The sequence below is a fragment of the Hoplias malabaricus genome, chromosome 7, assembly GCF_029633855.1.
Source record: "Hoplias malabaricus isolate fHopMal1 chromosome 7, fHopMal1.hap1, whole genome shotgun sequence".
Lineage (NCBI taxonomy): Eukaryota > Metazoa > Chordata > Actinopteri > Characiformes > Erythrinidae > Hoplias > Hoplias malabaricus.
Genome location: NC_089806.1, coordinates 6,213,960 through 6,237,935, shown reverse-complemented (window position 1 = coordinate 6,237,935; position 23,976 = coordinate 6,213,960). Strand labels below are relative to the sequence as shown.

At 46.1% G+C, this 23,976-nt stretch overlaps 1 protein-coding gene across 2 annotated transcripts in view; it reads left to right on the top strand.

The window, feature by feature from the left end:
- tbc1d32 (TBC1 domain family, member 32) overlaps positions 1-23,976 on the top strand; it is a 59,159-nt gene that overhangs the window by 14,732 nt on the left and 20,451 nt on the right. For both annotated transcript variants that reach the window (XM_066677749.1, XM_066677748.1), the window contains exons 17-29: positions 644-845; positions 1,596-1,675; positions 2,275-2,413; positions 4,495-4,582; positions 4,781-4,899; positions 6,509-6,628; positions 7,827-7,915; positions 13,861-13,983; positions 14,225-14,333; positions 15,796-15,889; positions 17,589-17,711; positions 21,689-21,772; positions 23,173-23,242. In XM_066677749.1, coding sequence (XP_066533846.1) covers positions 644-845; positions 1,596-1,675; positions 2,275-2,413; positions 4,495-4,582; positions 4,781-4,899; positions 6,509-6,628; positions 7,827-7,915; positions 13,861-13,983; positions 14,225-14,333; positions 15,796-15,889; positions 17,589-17,711; positions 21,689-21,772; positions 23,173-23,242 — 1,440 coding nt within the window. The remainder of the gene's footprint in view (positions 1-643; positions 846-1,595; positions 1,676-2,274; positions 2,414-4,494; positions 4,583-4,780; positions 4,900-6,508; positions 6,629-7,826; positions 7,916-13,860; positions 13,984-14,224; positions 14,334-15,795; positions 15,890-17,588; positions 17,712-21,688; positions 21,773-23,172; positions 23,243-23,976) is intronic.

Sequence of the window (23,976 nt, the reverse complement as noted above, 5' to 3'; positions counted from 1 at the left end):
TCTGTGAGGAGTGTGGTGTGTTCTCCCTGTGTCTGCGTGGGTTTCCTCTGGGTGACTGTCTGTGAGGAGTGTGGTGTGTTCTCCCTGTGTCTGCGTGGGTTTCCTCCGGGTGACTGTCTGTGAGGAGTGTAGTGTGTTCTCTCTGTGTCTGCGTGGGTTTCCTCCGGGTGACTGTCTGTGAGGAGTGTGGTGTGTTCTCCCTGTGTCTGCGTGGGTTTCCTCCGGGTGACTGTCTGTGAGGAGTGTGGTGTGTTCTCCCTGTGTCTGTGTGGGTTTCCTCCGGGTGACTGTCTGTGAGGAGTGTGGTGTGTTCTCCCTGTGTCTGCGTGGGTTTCCTCCGGGTGACTGTCTGTGAGGAGTGTGGTGTGTTCTCCCTGTGTCTGTGTGGGTTTCCTCCGGGTGACTGTCTGTGAGGAGTGTGGTGTGTTCTCCCTGTGTCTGTGTGGGTTTCCTCCGGGTGACTGTCTGTGAGGAGTGTGGTGTGTTCTCCCTGTGTCTATGTGGGTTTCCTCCAGGTGACTGTCTGTGAGGAGTGTGGTGTGTTCTCCCTGTGTCTGCGTGGGTTGTGAATGTGATTTGACAATATTTGGGAATAATAAATAGTATAATGTACAGTAATGCTGTTTGTTTATTGTTTTCTCAGAGTTTCAGCAGCTTATATCATAGTGCACTTTACTCAGAAGCTGCTGGCCAGAGACCTGCCTGTGTCCACGGAGCTGGAAAACTCCCCTGCTGTGAAAGGAGCCTTTATCTTTGTGTGCCGGCAGATGTACAACACCTGTGAAGGCCTGCAGGTGCTCAGACCCTACAGCCTGCACGAGTGCATAGCTAAAGCCTGGAGGAAGGTAACACTGCCTGCACTTTACTGGGATAAAGACCGCCTCTGTGTTATTATATTCATTTGATAAAGCACGTTAGGCCCAAAGAATGCGCTCTGTCAGCCGTATCTTCTCTTCAGATTCATGTGAAGGTTCTTTGCTGATTCATTTCACTCAAGTTACAGCTGCTACCTGTGAAGGATTTGTAAACGTTAACCAGCTAATGCTGAGCTTCAGGATCATCACAGTGTTCCACGGTATGAAGAGCTGCGTCTCATTTGCCCCCCTTTTGCTGTTGTAATGGTCTCCACACAGTTCTCTGTGAGAACTTGATGGAATCCAGACATGAGAGCAGTAGTGAGATGCTCCAACACTGCCCTACTGCCCAGGGCCGGGGCTCTTTATACCCCTCTAGCCCACTCTTGGTAATATGGCATAGTGACCTTTGTTCCATTACATTTTATAAATTTATAAGTGAGATTCTGTGTAGATCTCTGATGAAAACTCAGCCTCTGTTTTGAACGTCAGACCCTGCTGTGTTCAGGGGGGAAACGGCTTCTTTCAGAACAGTGTGAATGTTAGAGAGGGCTTGGAGCTCGTGTGAGGGGCTGCGGTGACAGATGGCCACAGCTGCGTGACGTCCTCTGCCGTCAGTAATGAGACGTAGTGAGGTCCGCTGTGCGGCTGAGGAGTGTGAGGGTCTGTGTTGATTTCAGCGTGGTGCCGTGTTAATGAGCTGAGGAGGCTCCCACTCACTCCGAGACATCTTCCCCACAGACCAGCTCGCTTTCAGAGAGAGTTCCCACCCCGGTCCCCGGAGCCGTCCCACCATCATCCTCACAGGAGATCCAGAATGCGTGAGTGTCTCTCACACTCTGTGTGTGTCTCTCTCTGTCTGTCTCTGTCTCTCACTCTCTCTCTCTGTCTGTTTCTCTCTCTCTCTCTCTGTTTTTCTCTCTCTCTCTGTTTCTCTGTCTCTCTCTCTCTCTCTCTGTTTCTCTGTCTCTCTGTATCTCTGTCTCTCTCTCTCTCTGTTTCTCTGTCTCTCTGTCTCTCTCTCTGTTTCTGTGTCTCTGTCTCTCTCAGTGTCTCTCACTCTCTCTCTCTCTGTCTCTCCTCTCTCTCTCTGTGTGTCTCTGTCTCTCTCTCTGTGTCTCTCTTTATCTCCCTCTCTCTCTCTCTCTCTCTCTCTCTCTCTCTCTTTCTCTCTCTCTCTCTCTATATATATATCTCCGTTCCCTCCTCTCTGTGTCCTTCTCATGTTCTCTTTCTCCCTCCTGCTCTATCTCTCTATCTCTCTCTTTTTCTCTTGTCTCTCTGCCCCGCCCACTCCAGGTTTCCGCCGCCTGTGTTTGTGTTAATAATCCCAGTCACAGTCTGGCGGTCTTGTTTGGAGGGGGAGTATTTACCCTGATAAATAATCAGCTTTCTCTTTTGTCTCTCTCTCTCTCTTCAGAGTTGCCTGGGAGGAGGTGCTGCTGGACAATCTGCTCAACTTTGCCGCCACACCTAAAGGGCTTCTACTGCTTCAGCAAACGGGGGCCATTCATGAGTGTGTCACCTACATGTTCTCCAGGTTCTCAAAGAAGCTCCAGGTACCTGTAGATTACAGAGAACCCCAGTACTTCAGATCATAATCATATCCATGTTTAAACGAACATTAGGTAAGATCTGGGGTTTTTCTCCTGGGGCTCCCCCTGTGGTAATTCCTTGTTTTACCCCACTGTAGGGAGGGGTAGTGTTCAGTTAAAGAAGCACAATAGATACAAATATATCAGCTTTCTTGTTTGAAAACTGTTTCCACTTCCCTCAGCCGTTGGTTTTCAGCTGCGCTCGAGCAGCGCTGCATTAGCATTAGTATAGCACTGCATATATCAGTATATTAATGCGCTGCTGCCATTTTAGGACCGTCAAAGAAGATGCATTAATAACACACTCACACAATGGAGTACTAATACTGCTCGTTATTGTAATTATACATTATTTAATGTACTATCCTCATAGCCCTTCAGACCAACTGTATGAATGCACATCGATGCATTGCCCATGAACTGTATGTTGCTGATAAACTCTATGAATTACAGAAAATGGATGGATTATGAGACAGCGATCCCTTCATCACCTTTAAGTGCACTGTTCTGTACAGTGTCCACAGGAAACCCATGGCTAGATCCACGAGCAACAACTAACAAAGGCCAGAGTGAAGTAGAACGCTCCTCTTTTCTTGGAGAGCCTCCATGAGTGGAGCCATTAACTTTCTGTATGATTCCTACATTCACTGGATGAAATTCACATCCAGAATTGGTTTAATATTTAAATATTTGCTGAGTCAAAGCCCACTCATTGCCAAAATATTAGCTATACGCTGATTTCTATGAAGATACAGGGGTTGGACAATGAAAGTGAAACACCTGGTTTTAGACCACAGTAATTTATTAGTGTGGTGTAGGGCCTCCTTTTGCGGCCGATACAGCATCAGTTGGTCTTGGGAATGACATACACAAGTCCTGCACAGTGGTCAGAGGGATTTGAAGCCATTCTTCTTGCAGGATAGTGGCCAGGTCTCTACGTGATGCTGGTGGAGGAAAACGTTTCCTGACTCGCTCCTCCAAAACACCCCAAAGTGGCTCAATAATATTTAGATCTGGTGACTGTGCAGGCCATGGGAGATGTTCAACTTCACTTTCATGTTCATCAAACCAGTCTTTCACCAGTCTCGCTGTGTGTATTGGTGCATTGTCGTCCTGATACGTGGCACCGCCTTCAGGACACAGTGTTTGAACCATTGGATGCACATGGTCTTACTGGTGCAGTGTGGAGTTAATGAAGATTGTCCACCAGGCTGCTCCAGTTTAGCCATGAGACCTCCCACACTGCAATGACAGGGGTTTCACTTTCATCGTCTAACCCCTGTATGTCGGTAAAATACAGCATTTGATTAACATTAACGTTAGAGAGTGAGGCTGTGTCCCAAACAACACACTATGGGACTTTACACACTACACCACAGAGACACTGCTGAGGGAGGTGTGTATATATTCACACTATTCAGATAGTCGTTAGACTGACGTTAACCTGCTGCATGTTTAGAGCTGAACACAGCTGATATTAACGTTCACTAACTCTCAGATCCTCCTGTGGTTCCCTAACAGTTAAATACAAGCCTCTTTTATAACTGTAATTATCCCTCACTGTTCTCTGTTGTGCTCTCGTCACTGACCTCAGACCAGAGCTGGTCAACACTAACTTTATAAACCAGACTCTGACGGTGAAGCCGATCATTGGAGCTGCTTTATATTTGAACAGGGGCCTTAACGAAGGCTGAAAGAAGACCACCCCGTGTCTGACTCGCCGCCAAATCACTTTAACCTCGGTGATGCATTTTCAAAATAAAAGCTTGTGAATTAAAACATATTTTGGTTCCAGGAAAGCTATGATTTCCTTGTCTCTGATCTAATGTTCTTTTAGAATCCAGTGTGAGTGGGTGCTTTTTACTCATTTTTTTAGCTTTATTGACAAAACAGAAAACCATAAAATGCTAATTCCTTCAGACTCCTTGCGCCCCACCTGCAACACCTACCACACTTTAAGCAATGCTGCATTAGCCCGACCACTCTGCAGAAGCCTATTACAGACCCTGCCCAGCTTCCACCTCTCTGTGTTACTGTTACCTCAGGTGAGCAGGTGTGAGAAGTTTGGCTACGGTGTAATGGTGACCCAGATTGCGGCGACAGCCCCTGGCATCGTGGCTTTACAGAGCTCTGGTAAGTTCCATCTCAGCAGTTTGCAGCTGTCCTCAGTGCAGTGTGGTAAGTGAGAACCTGAGCAGGTTTAGTGTAATCCCATGCTCTGGAGACGGTAGAAGACAGAGGGAGGTTTTCAGATAGAGGGAGTGATAGAAGCTTGGTTTAAAGCGTTTAAGGACGTTTGTTGATATTCCTGACCTGTGAATGGCCTTGCAGGTTTCATCCAGGCTATCGTGGTGGAGCTGTGGTCAGCTCTGGAATGCGGCAGAGAAGATGTGAGAGTCGTCCATCCCAAGTCCATTCCCATGGATCCAATAGAGAGGAGCTGTTTGAAGGTGGTACATTTTCCTCAGTGTTGTTCATCTTTTTTAGGATTTCCACACTCTTCTTAAAGTCTTACTCTGTGGTTTCAGATGATTAGCCAAAAGGCAACGTATTCTCCCCCTTTTCCACAGTTCTGGGTCTTAATGAAACATGAATGAACCCCACAGCAGCATTCTCCCCGTCTGTTCAGAGCGGCCGCTTTCAGCGCCTGTTCCTTTAAAGGCTAAGCACCACTTAATGGACCTCCATGAATATTCCACATTATTGTAGTTACTGACAGATATAAGTATGAATTAAAATGAAAATAGCAGCTTAATTTGCTTTTAAACTGACAATTTTATTAAATTGACGGAAAAACCCGAGCTCGCTACGGAAATTCTCGAACGCGACCGTGACGTCACTGGTGGACAACAGCTGAACAACGCCGCGGTAAAACACCGTTATGACTGACTGTTATGACAGTATCTAGCTAAATAACCAACATTATTCATGACAATAGCCTAGCAATAAGCTAAACTCAAATGTAGAGGTACCGTTATTCTTGTAAATGTGATCGAAGTCGAACTCGAATTCATCCGACACTATAAACCTCCGTAATGCAGCTACGTAGCCGAGTATAATCTGAGCCACCGAGTTTAGCGAGTCAAGCTAACGTTAACTACCACCAACTAAAACAGGCGAAGTGAGTGTCCTCACCCTGTTTACCTCCATGTTACAGAGGCTCTTGAACACCTTTCGTTGGTGTCCTTACATGCCCATATTGTTGGAAAAGCGCCAGTGAAATGAGCTACAGATAACGGAGTGAGTGGATGGTCCTTTCCAAAGTGCCCGTTTAAAGTGGACAAATGTAGTCCATTTTCTGGATATTTTGGGATCTTTGGGCCATTTGTTCACAGATGTCCCACTGTACATTGAATGATTGCAGCCAAAAACAACACACATTTTCCTCATTTTGCATTAAATTAAGTGCAGCTTCTAGAGTTGTTGTCCACCATCTACGTCACAGGCAAGACACCTATTAGAGTTTCCCAACACCGTTGGGGGGGGGGGGGGGCACGGTCTTTTAAACCTTATTCCTTGAATTAGTAAGAAATAACATGTTTTCTGACGATCAATAAACACAAGTTAGGAACTCAACCACTGTATTTATTTGTTTGACACTTTCATAGAGCTGCTGCGTAGCCTTTAAACCGTAGTGAGCCACATACAACTCACCCGCGAGTGCACAGCAGTGAGACGTGAGCCACGTGGAAGCACTGTTGTGTGTCGCTGGTTTAGACACAATTTCACTCATCTGTAGCCAACACTCTTGTTGAATGTTTTGAAAATGTAGGCAAGAAGATTAATTAAATCTGTTTGCATCTTTAAATTAGTAAAAAAGCTATTTTTCTTGAGTTTTTTTTTTTCCTTCCCCAAGTTCAAAAGTGCAAACATTTGCTTTGATGTTATTTCACGCTTTAAAATTGTTTATCACAGAATATAAATGAGGCATCTGAGCAGATCACCAGAACATTAGCTGCAGGAGTTAATCTGAGCTCTAAAATTCCAGCTGTGTTTACAGTGAGTCAGAGTGACCTGGAGTTGAACTGCTGTTTGTGTGTTTTTTGTGTGCGTTTGCAGTCTTTCCTAACACTAGTGAACCTCCTGTCCTCTCCACAAGCTGTGTGGGAGCTGCTGGGACACCAGGCCCTGCCCAACAAGACGGAGTATAATCTGAGGGAAATGCCCAGCTCTATTGTTGTAAGTCTTTTCACAACTGAGAAACAACTGCAAAACCAAGCTTGCAGTGAGAAGCAGGTTCTGATGATGGTTATTATTATTATTATCAGGTTATAATTACAACACACAAACAAAAGGGTGTTTTCATGTACCTGCTTTTCTATCCCTCCTCAGTTACTGTACTGTTTAAGAGTCAAAGACTACCGTTCATTTCCACTCTCTGTCCACTCTGTGAGACACTCCCCCCTCGTTGGTCCACCTTGTAGATGTAGAGTCAGAGACAGTAGCTCATCTGTCGCTGCACTGTGTGTGTCGCTCGTCCTCTAGTCCTTCATCAGTGACACAGGACGCTGTCGGCTGGATGTTTTTGGTCGGTGGACTGTTCTCGGTCCAGACACTGAGGGGTTAAAAAAACTCCAGCAGCACTGCTGTGTCTGATCCACTCTACACCAGCACAACACACACTAACACACTGTCACAAGGATCAACACCACAGTACCGTTCAGACCCGTTCAGTACGGATGCTTTCAGCACCTGTTCCTTTAAATGATAATGAGCCACTCTCTGTTCACCCCGACCCCGAGCGCACAGCAGTGAGGAACGAGGAGCTGAAGCTCTGGTTTTTAGCCGTTTTCACTCTGTTTTCTTTCTTCTCCGTTCTCATTTTTACTCAGTGCTCTCAGTATTTCTCCGCGCTCGTTGTGTCTGTTTTGCTGTGTTTAACCTCGTCTTTGCGCTCTCACATAAACGCGGGTCCAGCGCTGTGATTGGACAGACTCAGATGAGGGGGCGGGGCCATTCTGAAGTCTCTGCACTTTACTTTACGTAACATACAGCGCAAATAAGAATGACCCCTATTACCTCATGATGAATTGTGATTTAGGCAGTGCACAGAAAACTGACTGGGTGGTCATGTTTCACTGTGTGTGTGTGTGTGTGTGTGTGTGTGTGTGTGTGTGGTTAAGCTCCAGATACACACAAATAGTAAAATGAACTGGAAAAGTGATTTTTATTCAGAGTACGTCGTCTTTGAGCTTTTTGTTACTGCAGCAGCAGCTTGAATTGCAGCCATTGGAGGGCAGACTTTGCCCAAAGATGATAGCGCTTTATCTCTGAATGAGTTCCAGCATCTGTTTTTTTCATCAGCTGCATTTATGCTGTTTTCAAGTGTGTGTGTGTACATTTGTTTAAAGAATTCATGTATTTTTTTGCCCCTCAGGATGTGATGGACCGCCTTGTTGTTATTAACTCTGATGCAAAGATACACTCCCTGTTCAACTACGAGCAGTCACACACGTTTGGCCTGAGGTGAGATCAATAGCTTTCTGTCTCTCTCTCACACACACACACACACTTTCCTCTTTCACTCAGAAATGTCAGGAAAATACAGGCAGCACCATTTAGAGTTTATTATCTGATTAGCCCTCTTTCCTTCATTCATTCTCCTGGCTCCCGATCGATGGGGGATTGATTCGGCTCTCTGTGTTTTCTGTGCTGATATTCTCCTGAATCACAGCCAGACTCAGGGATTCCAGATAGGGGATGGGATCTGACTCCGAGAGGATGTGAAATGACCAATGCTCTGTCAACCATTGAAATGGAGAGGGAGGAAAAGAACCTACTCAAGAGAGAATCTGCTGCCGGCAAAACTAATATATCCACTCCCGCCGCAATTAGATCCACTGTGGAGCTTATTTGTATTAATAAGCGGTATATCAATGTTTTTATTACGTGTGATATACCATGCTCCTTCGCGTTATTGCTTCATAAACCATGCCATGCCCTGGGTGTCTAAGGCGAGCCAAAGAGTAAATCACAAAATCTCATTTATTCCCCGGCTGTGGACGCAGGAGATCAGATTATGTTTTATGTAGTGGGGACACGTTTTAAGGCATGGAAGCACGCCGCGTTAGCAGCTCCCGGAGATCACGGAATGTGACGTACCTCCCCTCCACCAGCTCAGGGCACAAGCGCTGTACGGTGGATGGCCTCCAGCTCAGTGGGTAGAATCCTCGCAGCCGGTTTCATACACGTTCCTTGCGCTAAGTGCCTCCCACAAAGCGGGCACATGGCATTTCTACAGAGTGTTAATTTGACAGCGAGGGTGTTATGTTCTGAGATCGAAGTTCCTCTGCTGCGTGAGACAATTAATGAATGTAGTGGGTGTGTGTCTGGATACTGAGGTGTGTGTGGGAGTGTGATGTGCCGGGCTCATGCTGTTTGTTGTTATTGGTGGTGGTGTTTTTTCGGGCGCACACTTTGGGGAAACACTTCATTTTGAATCATACCATTGCAGATCTTCTGCAAATTGCTTTTTAGTTGTAAATAAATTACATTCCACTAAATATCTCTCTCTCTCTCTCTCACTCTCTCTCTCTCACTCTCTCACTCTCTCTCTCTCTCTCTCACACTCTCTTTCTCTCTCTCTCTCTCCACTCACTCACTCACTCACACTCTCTCTCACTTTCTCTCTCACACTCTCTTTCTCTCTCACTGTCTCTCCCTCTCACTCTCGCTGTCTCTCTTTCTCTCTCTCTCTCTCTTTCCACTCACTCACTCACACTCTCTCTCTCTCTCTCTTTCCACTCACTCACTCACACTCACTCTCACTCTGTCTCTCTCTTTCTCACTCTCACTGTCTCTCTTTCTCTCTCTCACACACTTTCTCTCTCCCTTTCTCTCTCCCTCTCTCTCACACTCTTGCTCTCTCTCTCTCACACACTCTTTCTGTCTCTCTCTCTCACACACTCTCTTTCTCTCCCTCTCTCTCACACTCTTTCTCTCCCTCTCTCACACACTCTTTCTTTCTCTCTCTCTCACACTCTCTTGCTCTCTCTCTCTTACACACTCTCTTTCTCTCTCTCTCACACTCTCTTGCTCTCTCTCTCTTACACACTCTCTTTCTCTCTCTCTCACACTCTCTTGCTCTCTCTCTCTCACACACTCTCTTTCTCTCCCTCTCTCTCACACCCTTTCTCTCCCTCTCTCACACACTCTCTTTCTTTCTCTCTCTCTCACACTCTCTTGCTCTCTCTCTCTCACACACTCTCTTTCTCTCTCTCACACTCTCTCTCTCACACACACTTTCTGTCTCTCTCTCTCACACACTCTTTCTGTCTCTCTCTCTCACACACTCTCTTTCTCTCTCTCTCTCACACTCTTTCTCTCCCTCTCTCACACTCTTTCTCTCTCTCTCTCACACACTCTCTTTCTTTCTCTCCCTCTCTCTCACACTCTCTTGCTCTCTCCCTCTCTCTCACACTCTTTCTCTCTCTCACACACTCTCTCGCTGTCTCTCTCTCTCTCTCTCTCTCTCACACACTCTCTTTCTCTCTCTCTCACACTCTTTTTCTCCCTCTCTCTCACACTCTCTTGCTCTCTCCCTCTCACACTCTTTCTCACACTCTTACTCTCTCTCTCACACTCTCCCTCTCTCTTACTCTCTCTCTCACACTCTCTCACTGTCTCTCTCTCTCTCACACTCTCTCCCTCTCTCTCACACTCTCTTGCTCTCTCCCTCTCTCTCACACTCTTTCTCTCTCTCTCACACACTCTCGCCCCCTCTCTCTCTCTCTTACTCTCTCTCTCTCTCTCTCTCTCTCTCTCTCTCTCTCTCTCACACACACACTCACTCACTACACAGACAGTGGTGAGATGTCCAAGGCGCTGCAGGGCCTCCAGCCGAAGGCCAGCGCTGAAGCTGTGGTGGAATCCTTCTGATAGTTGCTGCTTTAGTCGGTGTTGTTTCGTTGGTTTTGTGAGTTTCGAAACAAGTCTCTTATTCTGTTAACAGTTCACTCCTGTGTTTCATCAGCTTGCACCATGTACGGCAATTAGCTCGTAATTCAGACTGGGAATCGTCGCCTCTTGTAATACGACTGCGAGAAATGTTTACACTTACTGAGAGCATGTTTGCCGTATTAATGAAGCTCTTTGAGCCCTGTTTGGTGAGCTAACCACGGGGCCAATATTAGTTTCTCAAGCTGCGTCTCAAACCTCTCCTCACTCCCTACTCCGCGCACTGAATCTCAGCCTGTTCACCCTAATACGGTGCCAAAGGTCCAGTGTGGAGTTGTGAACAGATGTCTCTGTTTTTTTAAACTCTAGTGCACCACTGTAAACAATTAAAAGCAGCACTAGGTAAGATTTGGTGTTTTGGCTCCTGTGCTCCCCCTGGAGGTTCCTGAAATCGATGGGAGGGGCTAAGAATAGTGCCTACCCTCTATGGCTAGGTTACATAATACAGTTTCTGCGGTGCTGAGGCCGGAATAGCAATAACAGAGGCTCTATTCTCCTGATTACAGCCTATTAAGCTGTAATTTTAGGGTTAAAACACTACCCAATGTTGCTTTAATTAGCAGGATGCAGCTGAATGCCGCTGGAACTGCATCAGATAAGATACAAACAAATCTGACTTTCACTGACCTTTACGTTCATTGAAATCTGCAAAATATGAAATATGTCGCGTTGTTCATACGCTGGCTCCGGGCAGATAAAGGGACCTGCGCTGATCCCCCTCTGTGCATCTGTCTGAGTGACTGAATGTGCCGTCACACTGTATCATCCTCTCAGACATTCATCACCTGCTCCCTCAGATACAGCGTACCTCCCACATGCCAATACCGTCGCCTTCAAATAGACTGCTCAGTGCTCTTTCTGACAGTGTGTGACATAGCGTTATCTGTAGAATTGGTGCTGACTCTATTCAGCCATCTTCACTGCTACGTTTAGCTCTGAAACACGCGTGCCCGGGCGACGTGGTGTCACCACACGTAGTGTCGCTCTCACGCGGGTCCTGGGGTAGAGGGTTCTGAAGGGTGTGGTGTGTTCTTCACAGCGACCCAAACCCCTGCCAAACGGGCAAAAGCAACTAATTACAAGCTCCAGCTTTTATAGAGAGATTTCCTGTTTACAAGGCCGCTGTTTTCATGCTCCACTGCAGAGTGTTGATGTGCTTCTGCTGAGATTACAGCTCTCACGGTTCAGACACGGAGTTCAGATCATCCGGCGGTTTCAGCTGTTTGATTGTAGCAGAGCTGCAGGAAACGTTCAAGGTGTTTGAACACTCTTCCAGCCTTCCATTAGTTTTACGCTGTTTGAGGAGGGATTAAAGTCCTGTAGAAAAATCTGTCACTTTTTAAAAACACTGAGAGGCTTCATCGCAATCGGAATTGCAGTAAATTACATCAGAATGTAATTGCATCATTTAAAACGTTGAGAGCTCGTAAACAACGGCCAGCGGTGGCACTGGTTTACAGCACAGTTTAAAAGAAGCTGGTTAAATGTTAATCCTTTATAGATATAAATTAATACCTTATAATTATCAAAAGACGTATTATGGTTTATTGTAGGCGCACATTGCACTTACAGACCACAGAGTGTAGTCCATCTGCTGCTCTGGCTGTTTGTTGAATTGAATCAAAACCCTTACTGCCTCTGAGGGATTTCGTTTCGCACACGATATCCACACAACAACAATAAATAAAACAACACCACAACATAAAACATCAAGACAACGCACACAGTGATTTAAAAATGATGGAAATGCATAATCTAAACTGTCCATGAGGGGGGACTCGGTTGAAATGTAGTGGAATGGAACGTCCAATATCCTCCGAGCAAGGTTAATGGTCCACTTCTTCTCTGAGAGTTGAGGAATGCTTTTAATATTAGTTTTTCTCTAATGATTTTCGTAACCTTGTCCATAGTCATATTCCAGACTGACAAACTCCCAGTGCCCCCCCAGCCGTGGATGGAAAAGTTCACTAGACTCTGTATAAAAGTTAATAAACCAGTGTCCGCATTAAAAGTACGTCATTTTCTTAATGTAAAGCCATTGTTTATTGTTTTTAGTGCGAGTTTGGAGTCGTTAATCGTGCCCAGATACTTACGCTCTCCCACTGTCTCACTACACATACCATCCATCCATCCATTGTCCACCGCTTATCCGGGTCCGGGTCACGGGGGAAGTGGTCGGAGCAAAGAAACCCAGACCTCCCTCTCCCCAGCCAACGCCTCCAGCTCCTCTGGGGTTATACTGAGGCGTTCCCAGGCCAGTCGAGACATGTAGTGTTCTTGGTCTGCCCCAGGGCCTCCTCCCTGTTGGACATACTCGGAACACCTCACCAGGAAGGCGTCCAGGAGGCATCCGAACCAGATGCCCGAACCACCTCAACTGGCTCCTCTCGACGTGGAGGAGCAGCGGCTCCACTCCGAGTCTCTCCCGGACGTCCGAGCTCTTCACCCTGTCTCTAAGGGAGAGTCCAGACACCCTGCGGAGAAAACTCATTTCAGCCGCTCGTACCCGCGATCTCGTTCTTTCGGTCACTACCCAAAGCTCGTGACCATAGGTGAGGGTTGGGACGTAGATTGAAAGGTAAACTGAGAGCTTTGCTTTTCTGCTCAGCTCTCTTCACCACAACGGACCGGCACAGAGCCCGCATTACTGCTGACGCTGCACCGATCCGCCTGTCAATCTCCCGCTCCGTCTTTCCCTCACTCGTGAACAAGACCCCGAGGTATTTAAACTCCTCCACTTGAGGCAGGATCTCACTTCCAACCTGGAGAGAGCACTCCACCCTTTTCCGACTGAGTACCATGGATATACCCTGGAAAATAATAGGATGACAATCAATCACCGTTTCTTTTGATTCTGAAATGGTTAAAAATAGTGAGTTTCATTTGCACTATCCACCTCAGTCGTGTGATCCGGTTTATTGCCTGTTTAAAGGCCCACTAGGGCAACCATCGTCTGCAAACGTGATTCATTTACAATCCTGGTGACTGACCTAGTCAGTAGTGTACGTAATAAACAATAACGGTGATAAAACACGTCCTTGTCCTTGTGGTCCACCCGTATTTGTTGTTATGACTGCGCACTGATGTTAAGCCACCGTCGTACTGCTCATTAAAAACGTTCGGCTTCTGCTCTACTAAGGTTTGGTTTACACCCAAACTGTCAGCTCTTTCACCCCAATATGTGACTGGATGTGGTTGAAGGCTTAAATCAGGATTCACACATAAGAGGCTGGTGTTTCAAGATGCTGATATCAGATCAGACACCGCAGTGCTGCTGTAAGTGGTTCCTGGTACACTCTGGACTCACCGCAGAATGAATGAATGAATGAATATATTCACACACACATTCAGTAGTTCATGCTTCATCACTTGTGAAAACACATGCTAAACCCCTTCTGCCAACTGTTTGATATTCTCTTCACACACAAACACACACTCTTTCTGATCTCTTCCAGACTCTTAAGCGTCATGTGCTGCAGCTTGGACTCTTTCCTGCTGCTGGAGTCTCAGTATAAACTCTCTGAAATGTTGCTCCAGAGTCAGAAGGACAATGCCATAGACTCTGCCCCCGGGGAAGGGTAAGTGCTTCTTCCCGACACACGCCGGAGTCCTCTCCGGTTTCTTAGAATGGACGATCTGGCACAGGACGCTGCCCCGAGTAATAAACTCAGATAAAAGTGATAAAGCTGTGTCCTCGGGAGTCAGACATGAGAGAAGTGATAACCTGAGGGAAAGGCTCTTGTGGGTCTGGGATTATATTATTTGTTTTTGAGACCTGTTCCGCTACTCAGTTTTGTATGGCGTGTGTATCCGCCCTAGGGAGTTCATCATTGATGGCCTGTCCGTGGAGAGGAACCACCTGCTGGTGCGAATGAATGCAGCTGGTGGACCTTCTGAAAGGAGACTTCCTCCCAGAGCTCTGCAGAAGGTCAGCTTCATTCCTCCTTCTCCTCCATTCCATCAAAGTCTGCCCCAGAGAGTCTGTAATGCCTGGTTTAATGTCCGTCTCTGTGAAAACACACCTTATTAGCTCTTTATTAAGCCCTTTATGAGAAGCCCTGGGAAAACAATAAAGCTTTCGAAGCCTCCAGTGTTACGGCTCTTCGGAAACAAAGCAGTCACTTGTTTTATTAAGCCCAATTTGAGCGAGATAAATGTTAATTGTGTCTGTACTGGGAAAGACTGGATCTGTGGTGTGTTTAGTTTTTATAGTCTCACAATATCAACTGTGGAGTGATTTCAGTGTGTTGTTATTATTAAGAGTGACCTGTCATAACCACTTTGTGAACATCCAGAGTACGATCTCTGGAAATTAGAGATACTTTATCAAGTGCTCAGATTCATCCCACAAATGTTATCATCTACTGACCTTATCCTGCTCCACTAGGGCTTTAGACCGATATGTTATTTGCCGATATGTGGATTTTTATCGTTATTGTTATAGGTCCCGGATACTGAACTTTTAGCCGATGTTACTGTTGATAACTTGCCACCTTTTTGTGCTTGCACATATGCACAGACGCCTGTAACTTCACAACTATAAACGACTACCCTCCACGACCACAGCCCTTCTCATATAAAACCCGTGAAATCAGTGAATCATCCAGAATTTATTACTGAAACACGATGAAAAATGATTAAGCACATTCACTCAAGTGTGTTGCCCTGTGAAGGACTGGCGCCCCCTCCAGGGTGTATTCCCGCCTTGCGCCCAATGATTCCAGGTAGGCTCTGGACCCACCGTGACCCTGAACTGGATAAGGGTTACAGACAATGAATGAATGGACATTCACTCAAACACACTCAAGTTGTTCCACACCAAACTTGCTCATCCATGTCTTTATGGACCTTGCTTTGTGCACTGGTGCACAGTCATCTGTTCCTACAAAGTTGGGGGCAGGAAATTGTCCAAAATCTTGTGGTATGTGGTACACTCTGTCCCTCATCCTTTCACTAATCAGCGCTTCTCTAGAAACCATTCAGTATAAATGAACTACACATAATAAACGATTTAAAAAGTACCCAAATGTACAAATACTGAAGAAGATGGTTGTCCTATGACAACACACGATACAAAGAATTAAAATTTTTGTTTTAATCCAAAGTGAATTTGTGAAGATAAAATTATTAGTTATTAATATCGGTATCGGCTACATCAAAGTGTTATCGTATCGGCCCCAAAAATTCTATATCGGTGCATCCCTTGCTACTCGAGGGAGTTTTCCTTGCCACTGTCGCCTTCGGCTTTCTTGCATTGGGCTTTGATTTAAATGTTCTGCTCTGAAACTGTGTGAAGCTGCTTTGTGACGTCAGTTGTAAAAGGCGCTATATCAATAAATTTGATTTGATTTGCTACTCGTATTCTAATTTAACAGTATGCCCTATTTCAGGGGAGCGATCCGTACCCATGGCCAATGTTCTCCTCCTACCCTGTGCCCACCTGTTTTGTCCTTAATGTGCCAAAGACGTCACGGACCAAACAAGGTAAAACGCTTGTGTAAATAGTTTTAACAAAACATTAAAAACCATCAGACCTTTGCACTTTTTATTGTTGTCTGGTCTCTGTGCTGCATTCTGTCTTTGTTGTTTTTTAACTCCTTTTACTCCTCCACATAGTGACTTTCCCAGTGCGGTTTTGATGTATTGTGACTCAGCATGAGATATTAGATGGGAATTTTGTTTAGTGGAAGCTGCAGACAACACGCGAAGGCCAGTATATGACCCAGAGACAGTTTAGAAACTCATAAGTCCATAAAATACATGCGATATGTTTTATTTTATTATCTTCACCTGTTTATATTTTTGTTTAAAGGAGTAATCTGTAATTCTTTTTCTTCTTATTCAGTTTTTGTATTCAATCATTTAGTTCCACCTTAAATGGGTTATTTTTAAAGGCTAATATTGGCATTATTTACCGGCATCTTGAATTTTTTGAAGTTTTTGTTTTGCTAATGTGCGTCATACCTGGCAACCCGTGGCGTTCAGACTTCACTGTGATTGGACAGTGGGCGGGATCTCAGCCTGAAACACCAATTGAGCTCTGCTCTGGAACGAACACTCGCCAAACTAGAACATACTGACTACAGCAGTGCTCTCAGAGACACCAGCGCTTCAACTTAACATGTTTCATTAATCTCTGAACACCCTCCATGGTCATTCTATGATGTAGGTTCACTATTTGGCAACAGGTCACTGGTGCTCTTTTTAACTAGCCCTTATAGCCCAATACTTGCAGTAAGACACTGTAAACAATCCATTAATAAAAATAACAAAGAAACAAATCGGACTCTGGTAAGAAGGGAGGGCCAAAGATGTTCTCACTGATTTACCAGGTCGTGGGGGTTAGGAACACGGTGTGAAAGGGATAAGTCTATTCCAGTTTCTAGGATTCATGCTGGTTTCCCGGTTCTCGTTTCAAAGCCTGTCACTTTCTTGTCAGTCCTCAAACACATGACTGAATCACTCCGAACGTCTGATTGTTTGTATCTGTTTATGGCTTCATTTAAATGGCATCGAATGCTGTGTTGAAGGTGTAACTCCCTGATATTAAATATGGCATTCTTCCATGCCCCTGGAATACAGAGATGTCCTAGTATGTACAGTTATGCCTCTTTCGGCAGATTCCCTTTCGTTCCTCGGTCGACCTGAGACGCTCTTTTCTGAATTAAGCATTAATGAAGCGCCTCGTGGTAAAGTCAATGTAAATGTGGCACTAGCAGGGATTTGCACGGCTGCCATTGTGCCTCCGTGCCTGCGAGAGTCTCCTTTATCCGCTCCGCTGTCACGGCGCTGCATCTTCATTTCAAAGTGACAGCTGTCTCCATGACTACATAACCCAGCTCTGTAGAGGCTCCCAGCTGCCAGCGTAGACGCTTATGTCTGACACAGGCCTCTGCACATTACCCTGAGCCTATTGAGTGATTTAATAGCGCTGATTTATTCAGGTCTGTGTAGCAAAAGGTTTGTTTGGTGTGAAGTAAGGAGCGTGACATTCCTTGTCGTTCTGAAGGTCATGCTTGGTCGGTGGCGAGTAGCTCCAGCCAGCAACAGGTTTGAGCTCCTCCAGTGTTGGTGAAGTCAAGAATATGTGAGAAAGAGACTGGCGTGAAGTGCAGAAGGTCAGTGATCTTACATGTTTTTTCCTCTTTTTTCCATCTTTTTTTTGTCCCCTCTGCCGCCTCAGACTCTGAGATCAGCGCTTTCCTGGCCTCTAAGGAAACTGAGCGGGATGAGAACTGGATGGAGAACTGCAGGAGACACTACTGCAAAGCCATGTCTTCTAAATCCAGCACTCTCACTGGAAACGGTAAACACTGACACCTCAACTCGAGATGGGTGATGGGACACAAAGCATCGTATCACAATACAAATAAATGTACGTTTTGCACAACTAGGTCTGGCTGATATGAAGATCACGATATATCATGATATATTTGTCTTCTATTGTTCGATATCGATAATTATCACAATATATTATTTTGTAACAGTGTTACAGTTTTGGGCGGCACGGTGGTGCAGCAGGTAGTGTCGCAGTCACACAGCTCCAGGGGCCTGGAGGTTGTGGGTTCGATTCCCGCTCCGGGTGACTGTCTGTGAGGAGTGTGGTGTGTTCTCCCTGAAGCTTCAACACTTCTGAGAAGGCTTTCCACAAGGTTTAGGAGTGTGTTTACGGGAATGTTTGACCATCCTTCCCGAAGCGTATTTGAGAGGTCAGGCGCTGATGTTGGACGAGGCCTGGCTCGCAGTCTCCACTCTAATTCAGGTCAAGACTAGGGCCAGTCAAGTTCTTCCACACCAAACTCATCCAGGTCTTTATGGACCTTGCTTTGTGCACTGGTGCACAGTCATCTGTTCCTACAAAGCTGAAGCATTAAGAGTTAAATTCACTGGAACTAATGGGCCAAGCTCAATTCCTAAAAAAAAAAAAACAACCACACCATAATCCCCCTCCACCAAACTTTACACTCAGCACGATGCAGTCAGACAAGTACCGTTCTCCTGGCAACCACCAAACCCAGACTCGTCCATCGAATCGCCAGACGGGGAAGCGTGATTCTAGACTCCAGATTCTACTAGAGTCCATTGGTGGTGTGCTTTACACCACTGCATTCGATGCTTTACATTGTGCTTGGTGATGTAAGGCTTGGATGCAGCTGCTTGGCCATGGAAACCCGTTCCTGAGCTAATTTAAAGTCCACATGAAGTTTGGAGGTCTGTGGCGATTGATTGTGCAGAAAGTTGGCGACATCTCCGCACTATACCCCTCAGCATCCGCTTTCATCACTCTGTCATTTTACATGGCCTAACACTTTGTGGCTGAGTTGCTGTCATTCCCAGTTGTGTCCACTTTGCTATCATACCACTGACAGCTGACTGTGGAATATTTAGTAGTGAGGATATTTCACGACTGGACTTGTTGCACAGATGGCATCTTATCACAGTACCACTCTGGAATTCACTGAGCTCCTGAGAGTGACCCAGTTGCAAACACTTTAATGGCTCTGTATAATATCAGGTGTAATATTGTAATAGTCCAACAGCGAAATTAGCTCATAGGCTAAAGCTCTAGGAATATCTCTCCACTGCAGACAAACACAACAGTTATCCACACTTTATTCACCGCGAATCGGTGTGTAGCACTTTATTCTCGCTCTTGGTCCACACCGCGCATCTTTAGAACACAATGCTGGGGGTGTTCATACCGCTCTAGCCCACACTTCCCATAGGGCATGGTGACCTCCGGCTTAAGTGCAGCTGTGTTTGTGCAGTTGAATGCCTGTGTCAGCAATGGGTACGTCTGAAGTGGCTCGGTTAGAAAAAACAAATCTGTATAGGTGCTTTCTGAGTAGTTTGATGTCATATAATGTATTCCTGTGGAAATGGTGTACAAAAATGTTAATGGCTGTGAATCCGATGAGTCCTGTCCTCCTCCCTGCACACTCATGTGTCATCACTGTGTGCCTGTCTATTACTGCCTGCTTGTTGTTCACATTACTTAATGCTGCTTGTATTATGTTGACATTTTGAAGTCCATTAGCTGCCAGATGGTTGTAGAGCTGAAAGTGCACAGAGTGGACAATCAATTCTTCAGCGGCATTAATTAATAGGCTCACAAACAGTGTGGTGCTTTTGTGTAGGACAGGGCCGTTCGATCAGAGAACAGCAGGATTAGTTATTTCTACATCTTACTTTATTTATTTGTTTGTTTGTTTGTTTGTTTGTTCTGCCACGTTGGGGTTGGAAATACATACCATTTCTTAGACAACCCTTTAGAGACTTTTATAGAGCTTTATTCAGTGAGCTATTTTCACCCTAGACTTTAGCAATAATTTTTTGTATTTAATTTTTTTATTTATTTATTTTTTTAATTTATCCCCCCCCCCCCCCCCTGGGGTGGCATGGTGGCGCAGCAGGTGGTGTCGCAGTCACAGAGCTCCAGAGGCCTGGAGGTTGTGGGTTCGATTCCTCCGGGTGACTGTCTGTGAGGAGTGTGGTGTGTTCTCCCTGTGTCTGCGTGGGTTTCCTTCGGGTGACTGTCTGTGAGGAGTGTGGTGTGTTCTCTCTGTGTCTGCGTGGGTTTCCTCTGGGTGACTGTCTGTGAGGAGTGTGGTGTGTTCTCCCTGTGTCTGCGTGGGTTTCCTCTGGGTGACTGTCTGTGAGGAGTGTGGTGTGTTCTCCCTGTGTCTGCGTGGGTTTCCTCCGGATGACCGTCTGTGAGGAGTATGGTGTGTTCTCCCTGTGTCTGCGTGGGTTTCCTCCGGATGACCGTCTGTGAGGAGTGTGGTGTGTTCTCCCTGTGTCTGCGTGGGTTTCCTCCGGGTGACTGTCTGTGAGGAGTGTGGTGTGTTCTCCCTGTGTCTGCGTGGGTTTCCTCCGGGTGACTGTCTGTGAGAAGTGTGGTGTGTTCTCCCTGTGTCTGCGTGGGTTTCCTCCGGGTGACTGTCTGTGAGGAGTGTGGTGTGTTCTCCCTGTGTCTGCGTGGGTTTCCTCCGGGTGACTGTCTGTGAGGAGTGTGGTGTGTTCTCCCTGTGTCTGCGTGAGTTTCCTCCGGGTGACTGTCTGTGAGGAGTGTGGTGTGTTCTCCCTGTGTCTGCGTGGGTTTCCTCCGGGTGACTGTCTGTGAGGAGTGTGGTGTGTTCTCTCTGTGTCTGCGTGGGTTTCCTCCGGGTGACTGTCTGTGAGGAGTGTGGTGTGTTCTCCCTGTGTCTGCGTGAGTTTCCTCCGGGTGACTGTCTGTGAGGAGTGTGGTGTGTTCTCCCTGTGTCTGCGTGAGTTTCCTCCGGGTGACTGTCTGTGAGGAGTGTGGTGTGTTCTCCCTGTGTCTGCATGGGTTTCCTCCGGGTGACTGTCTGTGAGGAGTGTGGTGTGTTCTCCCCGTGTCTGCGTGGGTTTCCCCTGGGTGCTCCAGTTTCCTTGCCACAGGTTGGTAGGTGGATTGGTGACTCAAAATTGTCCGTAGGGGTGTGTGTGTGAGTGAATGTGTGAGTGTGTGTGTGTGTTGCCCTGTGAAGGACTGGCGCCCCCTCCAGGGTGTATTCCCACCTTGCGCCCAATGATTCCAGGGAGGCTCTGGACCCACCGTGACCCTGAAGTGGATAAGGGTTACAGATACTGAATGAGTGGATGAAGATCATAATCACACGATAATTAGCGTGCACAATCCACATAAGAGAAAATAGCTGAATAATAAATTCAACTCATTCTAAATATTTGGGAACTGAGCAGTTACGTGGACACCGCATGAAAGCAGACCACAACACACCTGTAAGACGCTTTGGACAAGACTTCTAATGATGTGTAACAGTCGCTCTGAATGACAGCTTCTGCTAAATGTAAAGTGTAACAGGTCGGACCAGGTCTTATTTAGGCGATTAACAGCAAAGAGGCTTTAGAGCAATTATTATTATTGTTGTTGTTATTATTATTATTATAATAAGGAATTATTCTCAGTCCCCTTTGAAAATTGGGACTCATTTATATGGTCATTTACATAGAATCCAAATAAAAACCCATTCTAATTCCAGCTTGTAATTCAGCAAAACAGGGCACACACCACGGTGAATAAACACATCCTCAAAGCACAGCAAACAAAGACTTCTAATCACCGTCATCATTATTGTCATTAGGCTTAATGTAATGAATGTATTTATTCAGGGGTGTGCTTCTCCTGAGACTGATCCTATCAGGCCGGGCTTTGTCTAAACTCAGGGTGTGTCAGAAGTGTTCTGTAGAGGAGAAATGTGGAGTTGGTGGAGGTGCCCATGTCCTGTCCTGTCTCCTCAGTGCTGACGGATCTGCTGGAGAGAGCCGTGCTGCACCTGTCCTCGTCCTCAGCCAACTGCTTCTTCCCTCCCGCCGAATACAAAGGTCAGTGCCAATTAAAAAAGGGGAAAAGGAGTCGAATGTCTGCCGAGGGGCCGTTTTCTCTCTTTGTCCTCCACAGCTATTCTCCTGAGCACAGGGAGAACCTCTCTTTCCCTCTCCCTTCACACACAGCCTAATGACAGTGAGGTGGATCCCATACAAATATGGAATTATTCAGAAAACTAAAGACTTGAGAGTCTGTGGGTTTTATTTCATCTCTCTCTCTCTCTCTCTCTCTCTCTCTCTCTCTCTCTCTCTCATGAACACACACATACCCTACCTCTCTCTCTCTCTCTCTCTCTCTCATGAACACACACATACCCTACCTCTCTCTCTCTCTCTCTCTCTCTCTCTCTCATGAACACACACATACCCTATCTCTCTCTCTCTCTCTCTCTCTCTCTCTCTCTCTCTCTCTCTCTCTCTCTCTCTCATATGAACACACACACACATTCTCTCTCTCATGAACACACACATGCCCTACCCCTCTCTCTCTCTCTCTCTCTCTCTCTCTCATGAACACACACATGCCCTACCCCTCTCTCTCTCTCATTAACACACACATACCCTACCTCTCTCTACCTCTCTCACCCTCCTCTCACTCTATCACACTTTCTCAGTATGTGTCACCCTCTATCACTCTGTGTCACTATCACACACTTTCTGTCTCTCTCTCAATATCTCTCTTTCTCACTTTGTCACATTCTATCACTCTCTCTCTTTCACTTTTATTACTTTTCCATATTCTTACTCTTGCTCTCTTCCACTTCCTTTGCCTTTTCTCCCCCCCCCTCTCTCTCTCTCTCTTTCTTTCCTATCCATTCTCACTCACTCGTATTTTTCTTGCGTTCTCTTTTCCTCTGCCTCTTGCCCTTGCTCTCTTCCCTCTGTTGGGTAATTACTGCTGTCTTTGGTCCTCGTATTGTCCTATTAGTAATAAACATTAGCAGGCGGAAGTGTGGTTAGCCGTTTAGGGGCCGAGTCGTTTGCTGCGCATTAAGCCGTGTTCTCCTTATGGTTTTGCCGACAGACATTTAAGGCCGACCGAGCCCAGAGACTCACATTCATCTGCATTATATCGTTATTACACTGCCGCCATTGTTCTCATATTAATGAGGATGGAGGAGTGGCTCTATAATCACATCAGCAGCCTCATTTAACTCTCACCAAGGGCATTTAGCCAATTAATCCCTCGCTTAACGGTGATGAATGGACGCCGTAGCGCGGATCTTGATTGTGGGGTGATATGATGCGGCTCTGATGAAAGGCTATGATTTTATCGTTCCCTCTGCCTCCTGTCTTGGCGTTCTGGGTCACGCTCGCCGCGGTCCCCTCAGTGTGGGTGGCTCAGGGGGGTGATGGTGTAAATGTGAACTGATATGTTTTCGCTTTGTCTTTTCTAGTGGTGGATCACTCAGTAAAGACTCGCAGCCTGACGTCTGTGGAACAGCTGGGCGTCCGCATCTCTCTCAGGTGAGGCATTCGGAGCGGGGGTGTATTTTGAGGTATATTTTGATCATTGGTGTTATTCTAATAGAAATAGAGTAAATAGAGTACAAGTAGCCCACCGTGTAAACGTTTTAAGTTCTAATGCAGTGGTTCTCAAACATTTTAGACCAAGTACCACCCGTTATCAAACCAGCACCTCCAGGTACCACCTATGATTTTTACCACAGAAACATGTGGCCCCTGGTTCTCTCTATTAGTCGTGTGCTTTAAAAGGCTGCAGGTGAAAACAGTGTGGCGCTAGGGACCGGTCATAGCGACCTTCTGCGCTTGTAGCAGTAGGTGAAGGAGGAGTGGAACTGTGTTACACCTTGTGTTAGGGCTGTAATGATGCAAAGAAAGGCCATGTTTTCCCTCAGCCTCATTTTGTCTTCACGTGTACAGAATTTTCGCTTATTTTTTCTCTATTTTTGCCTTTTGGATTTAGTCCTGTCCCCTCCAGGGTGTATTCCCGCCTTGCGCCCAATGATTCCAGGTAGGCTCTGGACCCCCCGCGACCCTAGAATTGGATAAGCGGTTACAGATAATGGATGGATGGATGGATTTAGTCCTCCTCAGCTCCAGAGCATTTCCCGAGCTTGGTCTCAGCTTGTCTTTATCGTTTTTACTTTGCTCTTTTTAAAACATATTCCAAATTGCTCACATCTGTCTCTAGACTTTTGCGTACGCACAGTAAGCAGCTGAAACTGGATTTCCCTTCA